This window comes from Ziziphus jujuba, chromosome 12 (genome assembly GCF_031755915.1).
Source record: "Ziziphus jujuba cultivar Dongzao chromosome 12, ASM3175591v1".
In the NCBI taxonomy this organism is placed as follows: Eukaryota; Viridiplantae; Streptophyta; class Magnoliopsida; order Rosales; family Rhamnaceae; genus Ziziphus; species Ziziphus jujuba.
The window spans coordinates 22312501-22328610 of record NC_083390.1 but is presented as its reverse complement, the minus strand read 5'-3'; the positions used below and the strand labels follow the sequence as shown (position 1 = coordinate 22328610).

At 33.7% G+C, this 16110-nt stretch overlaps 2 protein-coding genes across 3 annotated transcripts; both read right to left on the bottom strand.

Moving 5' to 3' along the window:
• Nucleotides 1-7495: 7495 nt before the first annotated feature.
• LOC107429448 (uncharacterized) lies at nucleotides 7496-8533 on the bottom strand. Its single transcript, XM_016040134.4, has one exon. The coding sequence runs from the start codon at nucleotides 8270-8272 to the stop codon at nucleotides 7853-7855; it is 420 nt and encodes a 139-aa protein (XP_015895620.1). The 5' UTR covers nucleotides 8273-8533; the 3' UTR covers nucleotides 7496-7852.
• A 3501-nt stretch (nucleotides 8534-12034) lies between these two features.
• Nucleotides 12035-14787, bottom strand: LOC107429455 (uncharacterized). 2 transcript variants are annotated; one of them, XM_048462860.2, is made up of 4 exons: nucleotides 14644-14787; nucleotides 13388-13579; nucleotides 13205-13268; nucleotides 12035-12935 (listed from the first exon to the last, which is right to left on the bottom strand). In XM_048462860.2, the coding sequence occupies exons 2-4, from the start codon at nucleotides 13552-13554 to the stop codon at nucleotides 12600-12602; spliced, it is 567 nt and encodes a 188-aa protein (XP_048318817.2). In that variant the 5' UTR covers nucleotides 13555-13579; nucleotides 14644-14787; the 3' UTR covers nucleotides 12035-12599. The 2 variants fall into 2 exon arrangements, with proteins under 2 accessions (XP_048318817.2, XP_048318816.2); XM_048462859.2 differs by lacking the exon at nucleotides 14644-14787 and adding an exon at nucleotides 14280-14637.
• Nucleotides 14788-16110: the final 1323 nt, after the last annotated feature.

Here is a 16110-nt window from a genome sequence, read left to right as displayed (position 1 = left end):
AAATAAAAATGAGCTCACACAAAATTCACGTTACCCTATTAGGATTTATTATATCATTCATTTCATTTAGACCACTAAAACATATTTAAATTTATATCATTGAAGATATCCAAAAGCTAATAAGTAAAGTTTTTATAGAAAATTCATCCAAATATCTTAGTAACAAACTACTGTAAATTAAAAGACATTATGTTTTTTTAATAAAAAACTTATAATATTTTAAGTAAGGTTTAAAACATATTTAATTTTGAAAAAAATAAATTTCACATCTTAAACCTGATCATTTCTAAATTTTTAATATTTTCAAACTTTTTACATTGAACAGAAAGAAATATATCCCAATAACAACTTTTACCTTCTTCTTTTTTTTTTTTGTGTTTTAGTGAATGAATTACAACTTTTACTTCTTTTAACGACTTTGGCGTGCTTACATTTTCTGCTTTTCAATTCTGTCTCTAAATTCATAAATTACACAGAATTTCTTAAACAATTCTATTCTCTTACTATAATATTTTTATAGTGATTAAAATATTCAATATACATAGAATTAGCTGAAAGCTTTTGCAGCCATTGTATCTTAGGAGACTTTCGCTACAAAATTTCTGTATCGGTGGGTGTAAAACGTCTTAAGGACACTGTGGTATCACACAAGCCTCGGTCAACCTTTCTAGAAAGCAGATCAATTTTAAGGACCTACAGGTTCTAAAATGCTTTATTTATTTTGTATTTATTTTTATTTATTTTGTATTAAATTGTCCACATGTATTTACATATATTTATATATGATATTATGTTATTGATTGCTGTGTATATATTGCAATTTTATGCTTATATATATATATATATATTGATTAAATATTTCCATGTGTGTTTCACTGTTGAAACAAGAGAAAGAAAAAAAAAATTATTAAACCCGTGGGTATAAAAATCTATGGGTAATTATTAATTTTTTGTTTTTGATCAAAATTCTTTCCAAAATCAAATTGCCCATAAATTTCTAAACCTTTTGGTGTATTTTTGGCAATTTTTTGGCCACTCGAAGAGTGAAAAATAGAAGAAAAATTGTTGCTGGGTCGTATGACCCGTTTACTAAAGAAACCGGGTCTTTTGGTTGAAGAAGAAAAGAAATAGGGTTTGAGCTGTATCTAAAAGGCTGGGCCGGTTTTTTTTTTAAATTTTATTGGATCAGGCCCAGTTCTAAGGCCCATACCAGGTTAGAACAGGCTACTGTTCAACTCAGGACCCAAGCCCGATTGAGATCAAGGCCCAAGAGAACCGGCCTAATGGCAAATGGGCTTGCCATGTGTCTCCAAAGCAATGAGCCACGTGTCATGCTCGGACATGTGTCTCCTTCTCAGACGGCCACGTGTCATGCTCGGACAGTCCACGTGTCGACCTGCTACAGGTGACACGTATCTGTCTCTAGTAATGACACGTGTCGTAAATAGTGCCAACAGGATCGCCACGTGGCATATCCATGTCATCAAAGTGAGACATGCGCGGTGCCACGTCAGCAGGTGATGATGACACGCCACCAGAATGATGATGTGGCATGGCACCACGTCGACCAAGTGATAACGTGGCGTGGTGCCACGTCAGCCATGTGATGATGTGCGGTTCCCACATCAGCGATATGATGACGTGGCAGGTTACCACGTCAACCCTAGATGTCACGTGGCGTTGCCAAGTCAGCCGTTTGTGCCACGTGGCTGACCTACCACGTCAGCACAGTGACACGAGGCATGAACAGTAACGGTAAATAGTCCCGTGAATAGTGACTATGAATAGTATTTTTGGGTGTATAGAGTAATTTTTATGGTGTATTCAGAAACCCTAAAAATCACTTTTGTGTGTGTTTTCCTTATGGAAATTGCTTATAATTAGTTTGTTAATATAGAAAATAACAACTAATTGATTTCTGTTTTGTGATGTTACAGAAATGGCAAGTGCAGACAACAGGACTGTGCCCACTCAGACTTCTGGAATTCAGATGCCTCCTTATGCTAGTCATGTAGAGAAACCTGAGAAGTTTAATAGAGCAAACCTCAAAAGGTGGCAACAGAAGATGCTATTTTATTTGACTACCCTAGGACTTGCGCGGTACTTGACTGAAGATGCGCCACCCGGTAATGAAGAAAGTGATAAGGAAACTCTCATGGTGGTGGATGCATGGAATAATTCCGATTAGTTATGTCAGAATTATATCCTAAATGGCCTGTCTGATGCCCTGTATGGTGTATACTGTGGCACGAAATCAGCAAAGGAGCTGTGGGAAACACTGGACCGAAAGTACAAGACCGAGAATGCGGGTTCAGGAAAGTTTATTACAGGCCGATTCTTGGACTACATGATGGTGAATGCAAAGCCAATAATGAATCAAGTACATGAGTTGTAAGTGCTGATTCAGGAAATGCTTGCTGAAGGGATGATAATGAATGAAGCATTGCAAGTGGCTTGTATGATTGAGAAACTACCTCCGAGTTGGAGTGACTTTAGGAATTATCTTAAGCACAAGAGAAAGGAGATGGATATGGAGGCTCTTATTAGCAAGCTTCGTATAGAAGATGACAACAGGAATTCTGATAAGAGAACTTTGAAGGCCGTGTTGAAGGCTAATGTTGTGGAGCATGGTGCGGGCTCTAAGAATGAGAAGCAAATTGGAAAAGCTTCTAAGCTGGGGCCAAAAGGAGGAATCTCCAAGAAGGCCAAATTTCAAAGCAGGTGCTTCAACTGTGACAAGATGGATCACAAAGCTACTGAATGTAGGCTGCCAAAGAGAAAGAGCAACCAGGCACAAATGATGGAAGACATCACTAAAGAGGTTGACGATATTGACCTAAGTGTTGTGATATCTGAGGTGAACTTGGTGGGATCTAATCCTAGAGAGTGGTGGATAGATACTGGTGCGACCCGCCACGTGTGTTCGGATAGGAGTATGTTCACTTCCTTCGAACCAAAGAAGAATGGGGAGAAGCTGTTTATGGGTAACTCCGCTACCTTAGAAATCCAAGGTGAGGGAAAAGTAATCTTGAAGATGACCTCGGGGAAAGAGCTGACTCTGAATAATATATTGTATGTTCCAGACATTCGCAATAATCTGGTATCTGGATCGCTGCTGAGCAAACATGATTTTCGCTTAGTGTTTGAGTCAGATAAGGTTATTTTGTCTAAATTTGGTATGTTTGTGGGAAAGGGCTATGTAGTCAATGGTTTATTTAAACTGAATGTAATGACTGTAAAGCCTAAAGAAATGAATAAAGCTAGTAGTTCTTCTGTTTACTTGCTTGAGTCTTCCAATTTATGGCATGGTAGACTAGGACATGTTAATTTTAATTCTCTGCGGAGATTAATTAACTTAAATTATATTCCCACATTTGAAATTGATTCCAATCATAAGTGTGAAACTTGTGTGGAAGCAAAATTAACGAAGTCATCATATTAAACAATTGATAGAAATAACGAACCTTTGGATTTAATACATAGTGATATATGTGATTTAAAATTCGCACCGACTAGAGGTGGTAATAAGTATTTTATCATCTTTATTGATGATAGCACGAAATACTGCTATGTATACTTGCTTAAAAGCAAGGATGAGGCTATAGAGAAATTTATTCTCTATAAAACAGAAGTTGAGAATCAACTTAACAGGAAAGTTAAAGTGATCAGAAGTGATCATGGTGGAGAGTATGTAACTCCTTTCGGAGAGTATTGTGCTCAACATGGCATAATACATGAAGTTACTCCACCATATTCTCCACAATCAAATGGTGTGGCTGAACGGAAAAATAGAACCTTGAAAGAAATGATGAATGCAATGTTGATAAGTTTTGGACTACCTCAGAACTTGTGGGGGAAAGCCATTTTGTCGGCAAATGACCTTTTAAATAAGGTGCCTCGGAAAGATAAGGTAAAGACACCCTATGAAGTATGGAAGGGAAGACAACCCTCCTACAAATATTTACGAGTGTGGGGGTGTCTAGCTAAAGTAGTTGTACCTACACCTAAGAAGGTGAAGATAGGTCCCAAAACTATTGATTGCATCTTCATAAGATATGCACAGAATAATAGTGCATATCGGTTTCTCGTGTATAGGTCAGAAATTTCTGATATACACAAGAACACAATAATAGAATCGAGAAATGCATCATTTTTCGAACACATTTTTCCATATAAAGTGGAAGAAGGACCGAGTACGTCTAAACGAACTTATGATACTATGGATGATGATAATCATGATAGTGATCAAGAACAAGAAACTAAGGTTGAGCTTAGAAGTAGCAAGAGAATAAGAACGGAAAATTCCTACGGTCCGGATTTTCTTACTTATATGCTAGAAAGTGAACCTCAAAGCTTCCAAGAGGCCATAAATTCTCCTGAAGGGAATTTATGGAAAGAAGCGGTTAAAAGTGAAATTGATTTCATCCTGCAGAATCACACTTGGGAGTTGGTAGATCTTCCTCCAGGTTGTAAACCTTTGGGTTACAAATGGATTTTTAAAAGGAAGATGAAAGCAGATAGAACAATAGATAAATACAAGACAAGGCTCGTAATTAAGGGATACAAGCAAAAAAAAGGCCTTGATTATTGTGACACTTATTCTCCAGTAACGAGGATAAATTCCATAAGGATGGTACTGGCAATCGCAGTATTGCGGGATCTTGCAGTACATCAAATGGATGTGAAAACAGCCTTTCTGAATAGAGATCTAGAGAAAGAGATCTACATGGAGCAACCTGAGGGTTTTACTGCTCCAGGACAAGAAAGGAAAGTCTGTAGATTGGTAAAATCCTTATATGGACTTAAACAAACTCCAAAGCAATGGCATCAAAAATTTGATAATGCCATGCTAAAAGATGGGTTCAAAATAAATGAATGTGACAAGTGTATCTATGTAAAAGATACAAATAATGGATATGTTATTCTATGTTTGTATGTAGATGACATACTCATAGTAGGTAGTGACGACAATATAGTCTGAACTACAAAAGCCATGTTAAATTCTAAATTTGACATGAAAGATATGTGGCTTGCAGATGTGATTTTAGATATGAAAATCACGAGAACTTCGAATGGAATCATTCTTAGTCAAACTCATTATGTAGATAAAATACTAGCTAAGTTTAGTAATAATGATACTAGTATAGCCAGAACACCCATAGATATGAGTTTACACTTATCCTAAAATAAAGAAGAAGGTGTATCTCAAGTAGAATATGCTAGGATGATTGGAAGTCTCATGTACTTGATGAGTTGTATCAGACCAGACTTAGCCTACGCAATAAGTAGACTAAGTAGATACACGAGTAATCCAAATGAAGATCATTGGAAAGGGATCGTTAGAGTACTAAGATATCTACGATATACTCGTGAATACGGACTGCACTATATAAGATATCCTACTGTATTAGAAGGATACAGTGATGCAAATTGGATATCAGATATAAAGGATTCGAAATCCACTAATGGCTATGTATTCACATTAGCAGGTGCAGCTGTGACATGGAAGTCCTCGAAATAAACTGTGATAGCTAGATCCACTATGGAATCCGAGTTTATTGCTCTAGATAAATGTGGTGAAGAGGCAGAATGGCTACGCCAATTTTTAGAAGACATTCTGAGGTGGCCTAAACCTGTGCCAGCAATAAGTTTACATTGTGATAGTCAATCTGCGATTGGCAGGGCACAGAATATTATATATAATGGAAAGTCTAGACACATTCGTTGTAGACACAATTCCATTAGACAATTAATCTCAACTGGAGTTATCTCAATAGACTATATGAAGTCAAAAAATAACATTGCAGATCCGCTAACCAAAAGTTTAAATAGAGAACTAGTTGAGAAGTCATCGAGAAGAATGGAATTGAAGCCCGTGAATAAAGTCAATACGATGGAAACCCAACCCAGTTGACTGGAGATCCCAAGATCTAGGTTCAATGGGACAACTCAATTATAAAGACTAGTATGGATCACTGTGGAGGATTAATCATCTGTCCATTCCTATGATGAAACAGTGATAGAAAGAGGTTAAGCATAAAAGTATGCTTTTAATGATTACTATAAGTGTGTGTTTAGTAATCTATGCATAGGTATGCTGATTATATAAGAAATAGGAATCACCTATGTGCAAGAGAAGAGTGGCCGCTTCAAAGGATAATTGTTTAGGGCACAATTCTTTAGAAACTATTGCAGAACCAGGGAGGTGTTCAGGGCCAAAATGAACACAACAGTGAGAACTGAAGTGTACCAGAAAGGAATCATGTGTGGGCTATGTTGTCATTTACACAAAAGACGAAATAGTTCAAAGATATCGCTTCTACCATAAGTCAGTAAAGAAAATGTAGTCACTCAAGGGAAGGTTCAAAGAGTAACATCTACTTATCTTATGTAGGTTCCGACTGTAGAGCTTTACCACTAGTCATGTTTGTATTTTTAAATCAAATCATTCATGTGGGGGATTGTTAGAGTTGGGCCTAGGCCCACAAGTGTGAATGATTTGGGTTTTCGGTTGTTAAGTTTTGTTATAATAATTTTTATTTAAATCAAATAATATTTTTGATAATAGTGGGAGAGAATTTTACGGGAGAATAACTCCTTGGTGAGAGTTTGAAGGTTACATATACTCTAACATTCTTTTCAATTTTTATTTTTGAAAAAAAAAAAAAACAGTGATAAAGTGAAGGTACACAGAGAGTTCGAAGAGAAAAGTTTCAGAAATGCTGAATCTGAAAGCTTTTGCAGCCGTTGTATCCTAGGAGATGTTCGCTACAAAACTCCTGCACCGGTGGGCGTAAAATGTCTTAAGAACACTATGATATCACACAGACTTCGATCAACCTTTCTAGAAAGCAGATCAATTTTAAAGAGCTACAGATTCTAAAATGTTTTATTTATTTTATATTTATTTTTATTTATTTTGTATTAAATTGTCCATATGTATTTATATATATTCATATATGATATTTTTCCAACATTAGCATTGTTCTTTTTGGCCTAGATCTCCTTTTTTTGCCCTTGCAAGAAGGATATAGATCAGTTTTGTAATTTAATACAATTATTTTAGGGAAAAAAAATTGCATAGAATTACAAAATATATATATATATATATATACATGCAACATGTATAGAATTTTTTTTTTTTTTTGAACCTTGTGACATGCTTAGAGAGTTCGACACTGGAACAAGGAGACTCGAAATTGAAGACATTTGTTTAAAAAAAGAAAAAAAAAAAAAAAAAGATTCCGAATATTTCTTTAAGGAAATAGGACTTTACCCAAAAAAACAAAAAAAACAAAAAAACAAAAAGAGGAAGAAGAAGAAGACTTTAATGCTGAAGTGTCTCTGACATTACCTGTGGCTGCTAGTTGTGCACCCTCCCAAGCAGTAATTTAAACCACAATTGACAGCTTTCACAAACTAGACGGATAAGAAATATGCAAATGGCTGCGAATCTAAAATTCGCTTTGAGTCTGACCCCACTTCAGGGAATGGATTATGGAAACCTTATATATCCTCAAATTATCATTTTCACAAACTTACAATACATTATTCTCTGCCCATGAAATAAAACTTGTGCTAATACTAGCAGAATATGATAATTGTAAATTAAAAAACCTAACATATTGAACGACCATTTACCCGGAAAAAGAAAAAAAAAAAACATATTGCACGACCATGATGGCCCAAGTTAAAGCAGGCCAGATTGGACATAATCCCAAATTACCCTATCTTAAACCTGAACCTTCATATGTACATCACTAGAGAGAAAAAAAACAAAAAAACAAAAAAAAATTGCATGACTAATCTTCAATGTTTCTCTTTTTCTTGGGTTTTTTTTCCTTTTTTTTCTTTATGGGTTTGGAGCTTCCTTGATTCCTCTAATACCCCAAATATCATCATCACAAAAAACATCGGAGAACAAAGCATTACAAGCTTCACCCATAAATTCCACATCCCAACTGGGTAGCCAAATGGAGCCCCATGACATTTGCTCATCCACCACCATTGATCCGCTCATCCAGGGCCAGTAATTCTCCTCCCAAACCATCACATTCTCACCCACCTTCATACCCATTTGATGATTATGATTATGATGATGGTGATGATGTTGATGATGAAGATCTCCACCGGCCCTTCTCTCCTCCATCACTTTTCCCAATATATCTTCTTTGCCTTGCTCAACTAGTACCTCTCTCTTTGCCTTCTTGCTAGCCATTGTTGTACCTTCAAACTTCAGGCCCTTCCTTTCCGCATTACTTTGCCTCTTCATTTCTAGTGGGAAAAAGAGCCCCAAAAAAATAAAAATGAATACGCTTTTTTCTTTTTAAGGAAGAAAAATTGCTAGTTTGAAGCTATATTTATGGTTTGGTTTTGGGTAAGAAGAGAAACTTCGTGAATGAGACGGCAAAACAAGAGCAAATACAACCTGGTAAAAGCCAGTTGTTGGGAATTTGGAGTGGCTTGGTGATGCGTGCAATTACAGATTTTATGAACCTCATTCACGTGCCTTCTTCTTTGTCTTGTTTCGACCACATATATGTGTATGTATATTTTATAGATAAAATATAAACATAACCTTGGCCTTAGATTCACCAAGAGAGGCCAAGTAACATGTATGTTGCTTTTATTATTTTCAAAGGGCAAGTGGTTGACACTGTGAGTCATTTTGGCCACTTGATTTTGGACCACCATCATGTACGTGGTTCTATTGAATGCACTCTATGTGATACAGTGACAGCATTGTTAAAGTAATATGGTGAAGGTCCAATTGAGTGCTGCCATGTGGAGAAGTAGAGGTCAAATATGGGTTTTCCTCGTTGGATTTTTTGGCAAATGGTGGAAGATAACAGTAGGGGTTTCAATAATTTTGTGCTGTCAGTTATTGACTCTTGACGGTTCCAACAAGTTGATAAATATTGAATTATTCGTCTCCGTAAAATTTTCACTATTCTTAATTGCAGACCTTTAGTTTATAAATGTATTGCAAATTGATACTGCCTAACATAATAAATAATAGAAGAAAAAAATACCTGCCGACTTATGACTCCCAAGATTTTGAAATTTAATAAAAATATTCGCAAAACATAATTAGGATAGATGACATAAACTCCCTTGTTATTGTAAATAAATCCTTGATCTACACTAAATCAGTCCACTAAAATGATTACTTACACTTTATTTTGATTTATTTATATTATATTTTAATTTTATAAAATTAAAATATATTATGAGATAATTATTCTATACTAACTTACTAAGTCTACATAACAAAACATTAAACAATCGTTTACAATAAATCAAACTTTAGAAAACACATATATGTCTATATTTTCTTTGAGCTACACTATATTGGTGTTCGCACTCTTGATTAGTTTCATCTCTCTTGTTGTTCTTTTCTGTTTTCTAATATATAGTAAAATGTTATTTTTTATTATTGATAATTATTGTTAGTGAATCTCATTTGTTAGTTGACTATTCAAATAGTTATTCTCTAATATTTACTTTAATTAATTTTTTTAAACAATAAATTAATACAATAAATGAGCAGTTGTAATATCAATCATAGTTTCATTTATGATAATTATCACAAGTGACAAAAAGCAAAACTTTAATTTATATTACCATCTAATTAATTAATCTTTATTCAAAATTTTCAAATATTGTCAAGGGTCTAATTTATGACTAATTAAATATATAATTTTATTTATTTATTTTTCCTTTTACATCTGATTTCTTAAACTAAAACGTACAAATGGCATAAAAATTGTTACATAATAATGTATTACTCATTTTGTATTTCATTTTATGTTATGTAGTCTTTAATTACATCGAATAGATAAAGTGAAAATCTAATTTAGTAAATGTTATGCCAAAGAGAGTTGCACAAAAGTATACTAAATAAAATTATAATTATTTTAAAAGTTAAAAAGGGCATAATCTTAATCATATAAATACATTCTAATTAACAAAATCAGATTACTAATCCCCACCACTTGCTTGCTGAGAAGGAAAGAAATCAAAGTGGTTGAAAGTAGGCTGTACGGTCGACCTCTCACGAGCTAAGTTCTAAAAAGGTGCAAGTTGATGGGCATCGACCGACTTGACAAAATCCTCATGCAATTGGGTAATTTTACTTTCCGTCTTTGCAGTTGGTCCAAAAATCCACAATGTTAGGTGAATTCAATTAACGAACTCAGTAAAGTGATTTTACCATCCATATATGCTAATATTTTATTAGAAAATTCGCAAGTGATATTATTGCTCAAAAATCCTATTACTCTTTTGGAAGAATGTGTGCGTTAGCTATTTCTGAGTTATAAAATTTACAATTTGAGTTAGATAAGTATTCGTTGTACCGTTTGACAGTATGGGATGTTAATTTCAAACAGAAAAATTCTATCTTTCACTTTCAATGGTAGAGCATCACTGCAATTTGTAAGTGATATAATTAATTAATTCACTATTATTGAAAATTTCACTTTTCCATATTAAATGTTTAATATTAAAAAATAATAAAAATATAAATGTTTCCAATTAATAATTGTTATAAAAATATAATTGATGATTATCAATGATGATAAATAAATGAAATAAATCTAAAGATCCAAACTTTAAATCTTAACTTATTGAAATCTTTCATCCTTGACTTATTGAAATCCTTCATCCCTAAATGTAGTGTTGATTAAAAAAAATAAAAAAATCTATAACCAATTAGTTTTTATCAATAACCATTATATATGTATATATATATATATATATATATATAAAAACTAGGCGACATTTTCCACCATAGTATAATTGTATACATATATTTTTTATTGAATACTGTTAATTTACCTAATTTATTTATTATAATATAATAAATTGTGTAATAATATTTAACTGAATTACCTTTTCAATTTAAGGGGCTTGTTAACAATATTTAAGTTATTAACACTGTAATTTGGTAAATATTTTTAGTTAGTATTTTGGTGCTGTAACATATTGTTTTCTATGTTTATATCATTGTGTTTTTCCAATTTAAATCAATATGCTTATATCGTAATAAAATACCTTTTTTACCCTTGTTGACGTATTCAATATTTGCAGACAGTAGATTTACCTACTAATTAATGAAAAGCAGTTTGGTAAACATTTTGGGGTGCAGTTTTATTTGCTGCATAACTACTAACTGCCACAATCAAATAAATATAATTTGATCAATTTCTTTTTGAAGCATAAAAAAGATGATACGTTAGGCGATGAATGAACAGGTTCTCTCTCTCAAAAACCATGTACAAGGCCAGATCAAAGGAATTGAAAGTTTCTTTTAGGTCGAAACTGAAAAAGTTTCTTCAAAGTAAAAGGAAAAGCTGATTTACACATTAGATTTAGACTAACGGATCATTCACAAGCCTTGGCAATATTTTATCACAGAAAGTGCAACATTTTGTGCAAGAAAACGCTCTCATGGTGTGTATATATATATATATATATATATTTTTTTTTTTTTTCAAAGAAAAACCATTTTCTCTAGCTAGAACAACTTTTTCAGAAACAAAGTCCATACTTTTCGCTCCAGCCACGAAATTACGACAAAGATAGAACAATTCTCATATCTCACTCTCATAGGGAATAAAGGCATTTCCAAGAGAAAGCAAATCAGAGGGATGACCCATTCCCACAATCGCTTTATATATATATATATATATATATATAATTTTTTTTTTTTGCTTGAAAACTGTGATTCATAAAACCAAAAAGAAAAAGCTATACATACATATATATACATATATATATATAGATACACGCTAATGGATTCTAAATATTAATGATTCAAAGTTTAAACCTTCTTACATACATAATCATAACCGTCCGATTTTTCATCATACATCTCAAACCCCCCAAAACGTGGCAGATTCAACAAATTAGCGTGACGAATAGGCAACTCTCTCTCCCATACAATCATCATGAGGCTCCAACTTTCGCATTATTAAGATTTTAAAAAGAAGAAACGAAAATCAAAGTGCCAAGTGCGAAAAAACCAAAGAGAGACGAGTAAAACAAATGGTGTATATACAAGTGTAAAACTTCTAGAGCTTTTTTTAGACTCAACAGCAACTTCAATTTTTGTACATATTTCCCTTTCACAAGCCGCTAATTGACAGCCTTATAAACACCCAAACTCATAAATACAACTTAAAATTTCCACCCCTTTTTTCTTACACTTTACAAATACAAAGATTGGGGGTGGTAAAAGACTAAAATGAGACTCCTCACAACCCAAACACACACCTACTAACATCTCTCTCTTTTCTCTCACTCACCTACAGACACCAAACCTAATAAACTCCATTTATTTTGGGTTAAGCAACTCATTTACAAAGGACAACATTAAATTTACAGAAAACCCCTTTGAAACATATTTACACAGCCAAAAGGATCTTCTTCTCTTTTCCTCACCTTGAGAATTTCCAAAATTCCTCTCATGCTATGAAGATTGTTGTGGATTTTTTCTTTCCTTTCTTTTTCTAGTGAAACTTTTAGCTTAATTTTTGCTTTCCTATGTACTTTTTTTTTTTTTTGGTGGCTCGACTTGGGATGAAGGACTCTTTATCTCATGCCAGGGCAGGGATGCTGCAATTCCGCCTATCCCTGTCAAGACAATCGAACCCCTCAATCCTCACCGCCGGCTTGTTCCCAAAATTGGCCCGAACGCAGCCTCCTTTCCTTGCGGAGGAGGCCGCTGCCGCCGACGGCGATGCCGACGAAATACCGTTCGGATGCGGGATCGGAGACAGCGGCGAGAATGGGGCGGCCTTCTCATCCCCAAATCGAGCATCCTGAATCAATGGGTTAGCTACTCTGCTCGGCGGTGACCCGCAGAAAAATGGGGGCGACGAGGCTATTTGGGTGGTGCATGAAGATTGTTCCACTTCCACTCCATATCCACCCTGCAAATATTACACAAACCACAAATATCAGTAACAACCACAAAATAATAGAATAAAAAATAAAAAATCCAAATTAACTGCACCCACATGGTTTCAGGGTGTCAATAACGAATTATATTTTTTTCCAAATGACCCACGGATTGTAAACGAATTTAAAAAAAAAAAAAAAATATTTTTGGGGATTTTTTCACTAATTTACTCGCGAATCGACCGCTTAGATACCACACACATTAGAAAACAACAAGAAAAGCCGGCAAGGAGCGTAGTACCTTCGTGAGGATGATATCCAAAAGTTCAGACCGGGCTCTTGAATCACACGGCTCCGCTTGGTGGCTAAAAATTCAATTAACAAAATAATTAAAACAAAACCCATCTTCCAAAAATTTAATAAAACCAACATATTTGAGGAATACGAAAAAAAAAAAAAAGGAAGGAAAGAGGGAGAAAATTACCTGATATGCCACCTAAAGGATCGGATAGGGTGGTCGTGGACGGCGGAATTAAGGAGGCCCAAACGGCGAGGTTTGGGGCAAACCACCGGATCCCTTCGGTCCATGGAAGAGCTTCTCATCTCTTCACAAACAGAGAAGACGTTCTGTTGGATCCCACACTGATTCATTTCTCAAATGGACCAAAAATACCCTCTATCATAAGCACATATAATTTACCCAAATTAGTCGTTGGATCAGAAAAAATATTCAACCTTTGTTTTATTATTATTATTATTTAATTTAAGTTTCTAACAGATCCTAAACGTGTTCACAAATACTATTGAGAACAGTTTCGAGATCAAAGATCTGGTCAAACAATTGCCAGCTGACATTGTTGACAGCTTCACAATTGGAAACCACATATAAAAAAATATATATTATTATTATTATTTTTATTTCTATAAAAAAATCTAAAATACTATTACAGCTATGTAGATGGATCTAACTAAAACCAAAACGAACCAAGAGAGACCCCCCAAAAAACCAAAAAAAAAAAAAAAATTATTATGTAACTGAAAAACTTCTATGTTTGCCAAAAATTATGAAAAGTTTCTTAAAACTTATCTCAAATTCTGCTGAATACCATTCAGTTTCTTCTCAGATCTGGACGTTGCATAACAATTCCAAAATAAAAAAATATTTACTTTTAAAACCCCAAAAAAAAAAAATTGCCAAACAAGAAAATTCCAACCCAAAAAAAAAAAAAAAAAGAAGAAGAAAACAGATCTAGGAACAAAACGCGAGCTAAAACCAAGGTTCAAACGACTAAAATTCAAAAAAATAAAAATAAAAATAAAAGCAGAAGATTGGTATACAACGAAATCGGAAAATTTAAAAAGAAAAAAGAAATTACCTTAAGATTTAACTGTACAGCTAATAACTCCTCCAGAGGAATACTCTCTCTCTTTTCAAAAACCGTGCTAATCAGAAACAAGGAAAACCCAAAAAACAAAAAAAATAAAAGAAAAATAAAATTTTAAAAAAGAAGGAAAAAGAACAAAATTTTGGGCCAAGGTTTAAACGCAAGACAAAGAAAAGAAGCCAAGCAAAGAGGAGCTGTGCGCAATTTATAGAACAACCAACCCAGAAAAGAGGAGAGAGAAAGAGAATCTCACAACAATTTAAATGAAAAGATAAGAAAAAATATATTAATTAAATATAGAAGAGAAAGAAAGTGACTATGAAAGAGAGAGAGAGTAGGAAAAGAGAGCAAAGACCTGCAAGAGAGAGAGAGACTCTCCTCTTCTGCTTCTCAGCTCCACTTTTATTTTTATAATTAATTTATTATTATTATTATTATTTTTTTTTTGTGGGTGTTTTAATATTTTATTGCCTCACGCAGGCGGTGCCTCCCGCGAGAAATTTCATCGGTATTAACACCCAACCCATTGGCTAAGGGAAGGTTTTTTAATTTTTATTTATTTTTTTAAATCAAAAATATCTAAAATATCAAACCGGTCGAGTCTCAGCGTCAGAGATGTGCTGGTGTATTACCACACGAAATCTCGCCTTCTGATGGTGACGCGTGTTGTTTTGCTTTTTGTTTGGACGGTGCGGATTTTACGAACGTGGTCGGTGACTGTAAGAAGAGCGGCCGAGCGAGGGACCTCTATTAGGCTTATTGTCAAAGTGACTGACGGACTGACCTCCCAGTTGATTTAAATTAAAAATATTTTTTTTTTATAAAAAAAAGAAAAAGAAAAAGAGAGTTTCTTTTTTATCAGGAACCATGTGCGTTGGTAACTATAAAAGTTTTTTTAAAACAGTTTCACGCCAGCCGGGTTTACTTACAAAAAACAAAGTTTTTTTATTCTTTTTTATTTTTCAATAATATCTTCTACAAGGAGACTAATAAATTTTGTACTTGTAAATGAGAAACTCCATTTATCCACCACTTAGTACTTGCAAAAATAAGCACTGAAGTTCTTCCTCTTACCTTGTTAAAATATTTGCTTTTTCACGTATTTGTAAATAAAGGAAAATTAGTTTTTGTTTATGTTTTTTTTTTTTTTTTGTGGTAATATATAAGTAAAAGGAGTATTTTGGAAACTTTTATTAGAGAAAATTCAATATTCGATATATACCCCTAATAAATAAGTTACAAGTTGCAACTTTTAAATTTTTTTCTTTTCCTCCCATTTCATTGTTGACTTATATTTATAATTGACTTTTAAAATTTTAAAATTTAGTCTTGCTAAAATGGGTGGTCAATCACAGAACATAAAAACTAATAAGAACATGCGAACGAGGTCTGGCAACCCCTCAAATCATCATCAAACAAAAAGTTTTTTTTTTTTTTTTTTTTGTTTTTTTGGGCTGGACATCTAAGAAAAAGTTATAAGCAAAGAATTTAGACTAACAGTCGAGATTCATAGAACAGATAAACCTAGATATTTTAGTCTTTTCAACAAGGTAACAAATTTAATAATTTATAAATAGAGTTATAAAAATGTGGTTCATGGTAATATGACGTATGGAGCATTCCAATGGAAACATACCATTATCAAATCAAATCAAAAAGATTCTTTATGACCCCTCCAATTGATCTGAGTCCATGGAGAACGATTCCTTGAGCTGGGAGAAAATGTTTCCTAAAATCCGAATAAAGTAGTATGGAATTTGGGCCCATTTTAGTTGTGGAAAAATGAAGATGCCCTTCCTTTGTACCGGTTATTTATATATAT

Coding starts and splice junctions, on each gene's coding strand:
- LOC107429455 (XM_048462860.2), bottom strand. CDS start 13,554: ATGAATCAGTGTGGGATCCAACAGAACGTCTTCTCTGTTTGTGAAGAG. Junction 13,269..13,387: donor TCCTTTAGGTGGCATATCAG/GTAATTTTCTCC, acceptor TTGAATTTTTAG/CCACCAAGCGGAGCCGTGTG. Junction 12,936..13,204: donor TGGATATCATCCTCACGAAG/GTACTACGCTCC, acceptor TAATATTTGCAG/GGTGGATATGGAGTGGAAGT.
- LOC107429448 (XM_016040134.4), bottom strand. CDS start 8,272: ATGAAGAGGCAAAGTAATGCGGAAAGGAAGGGCCTGAAGTTTGAAGGT.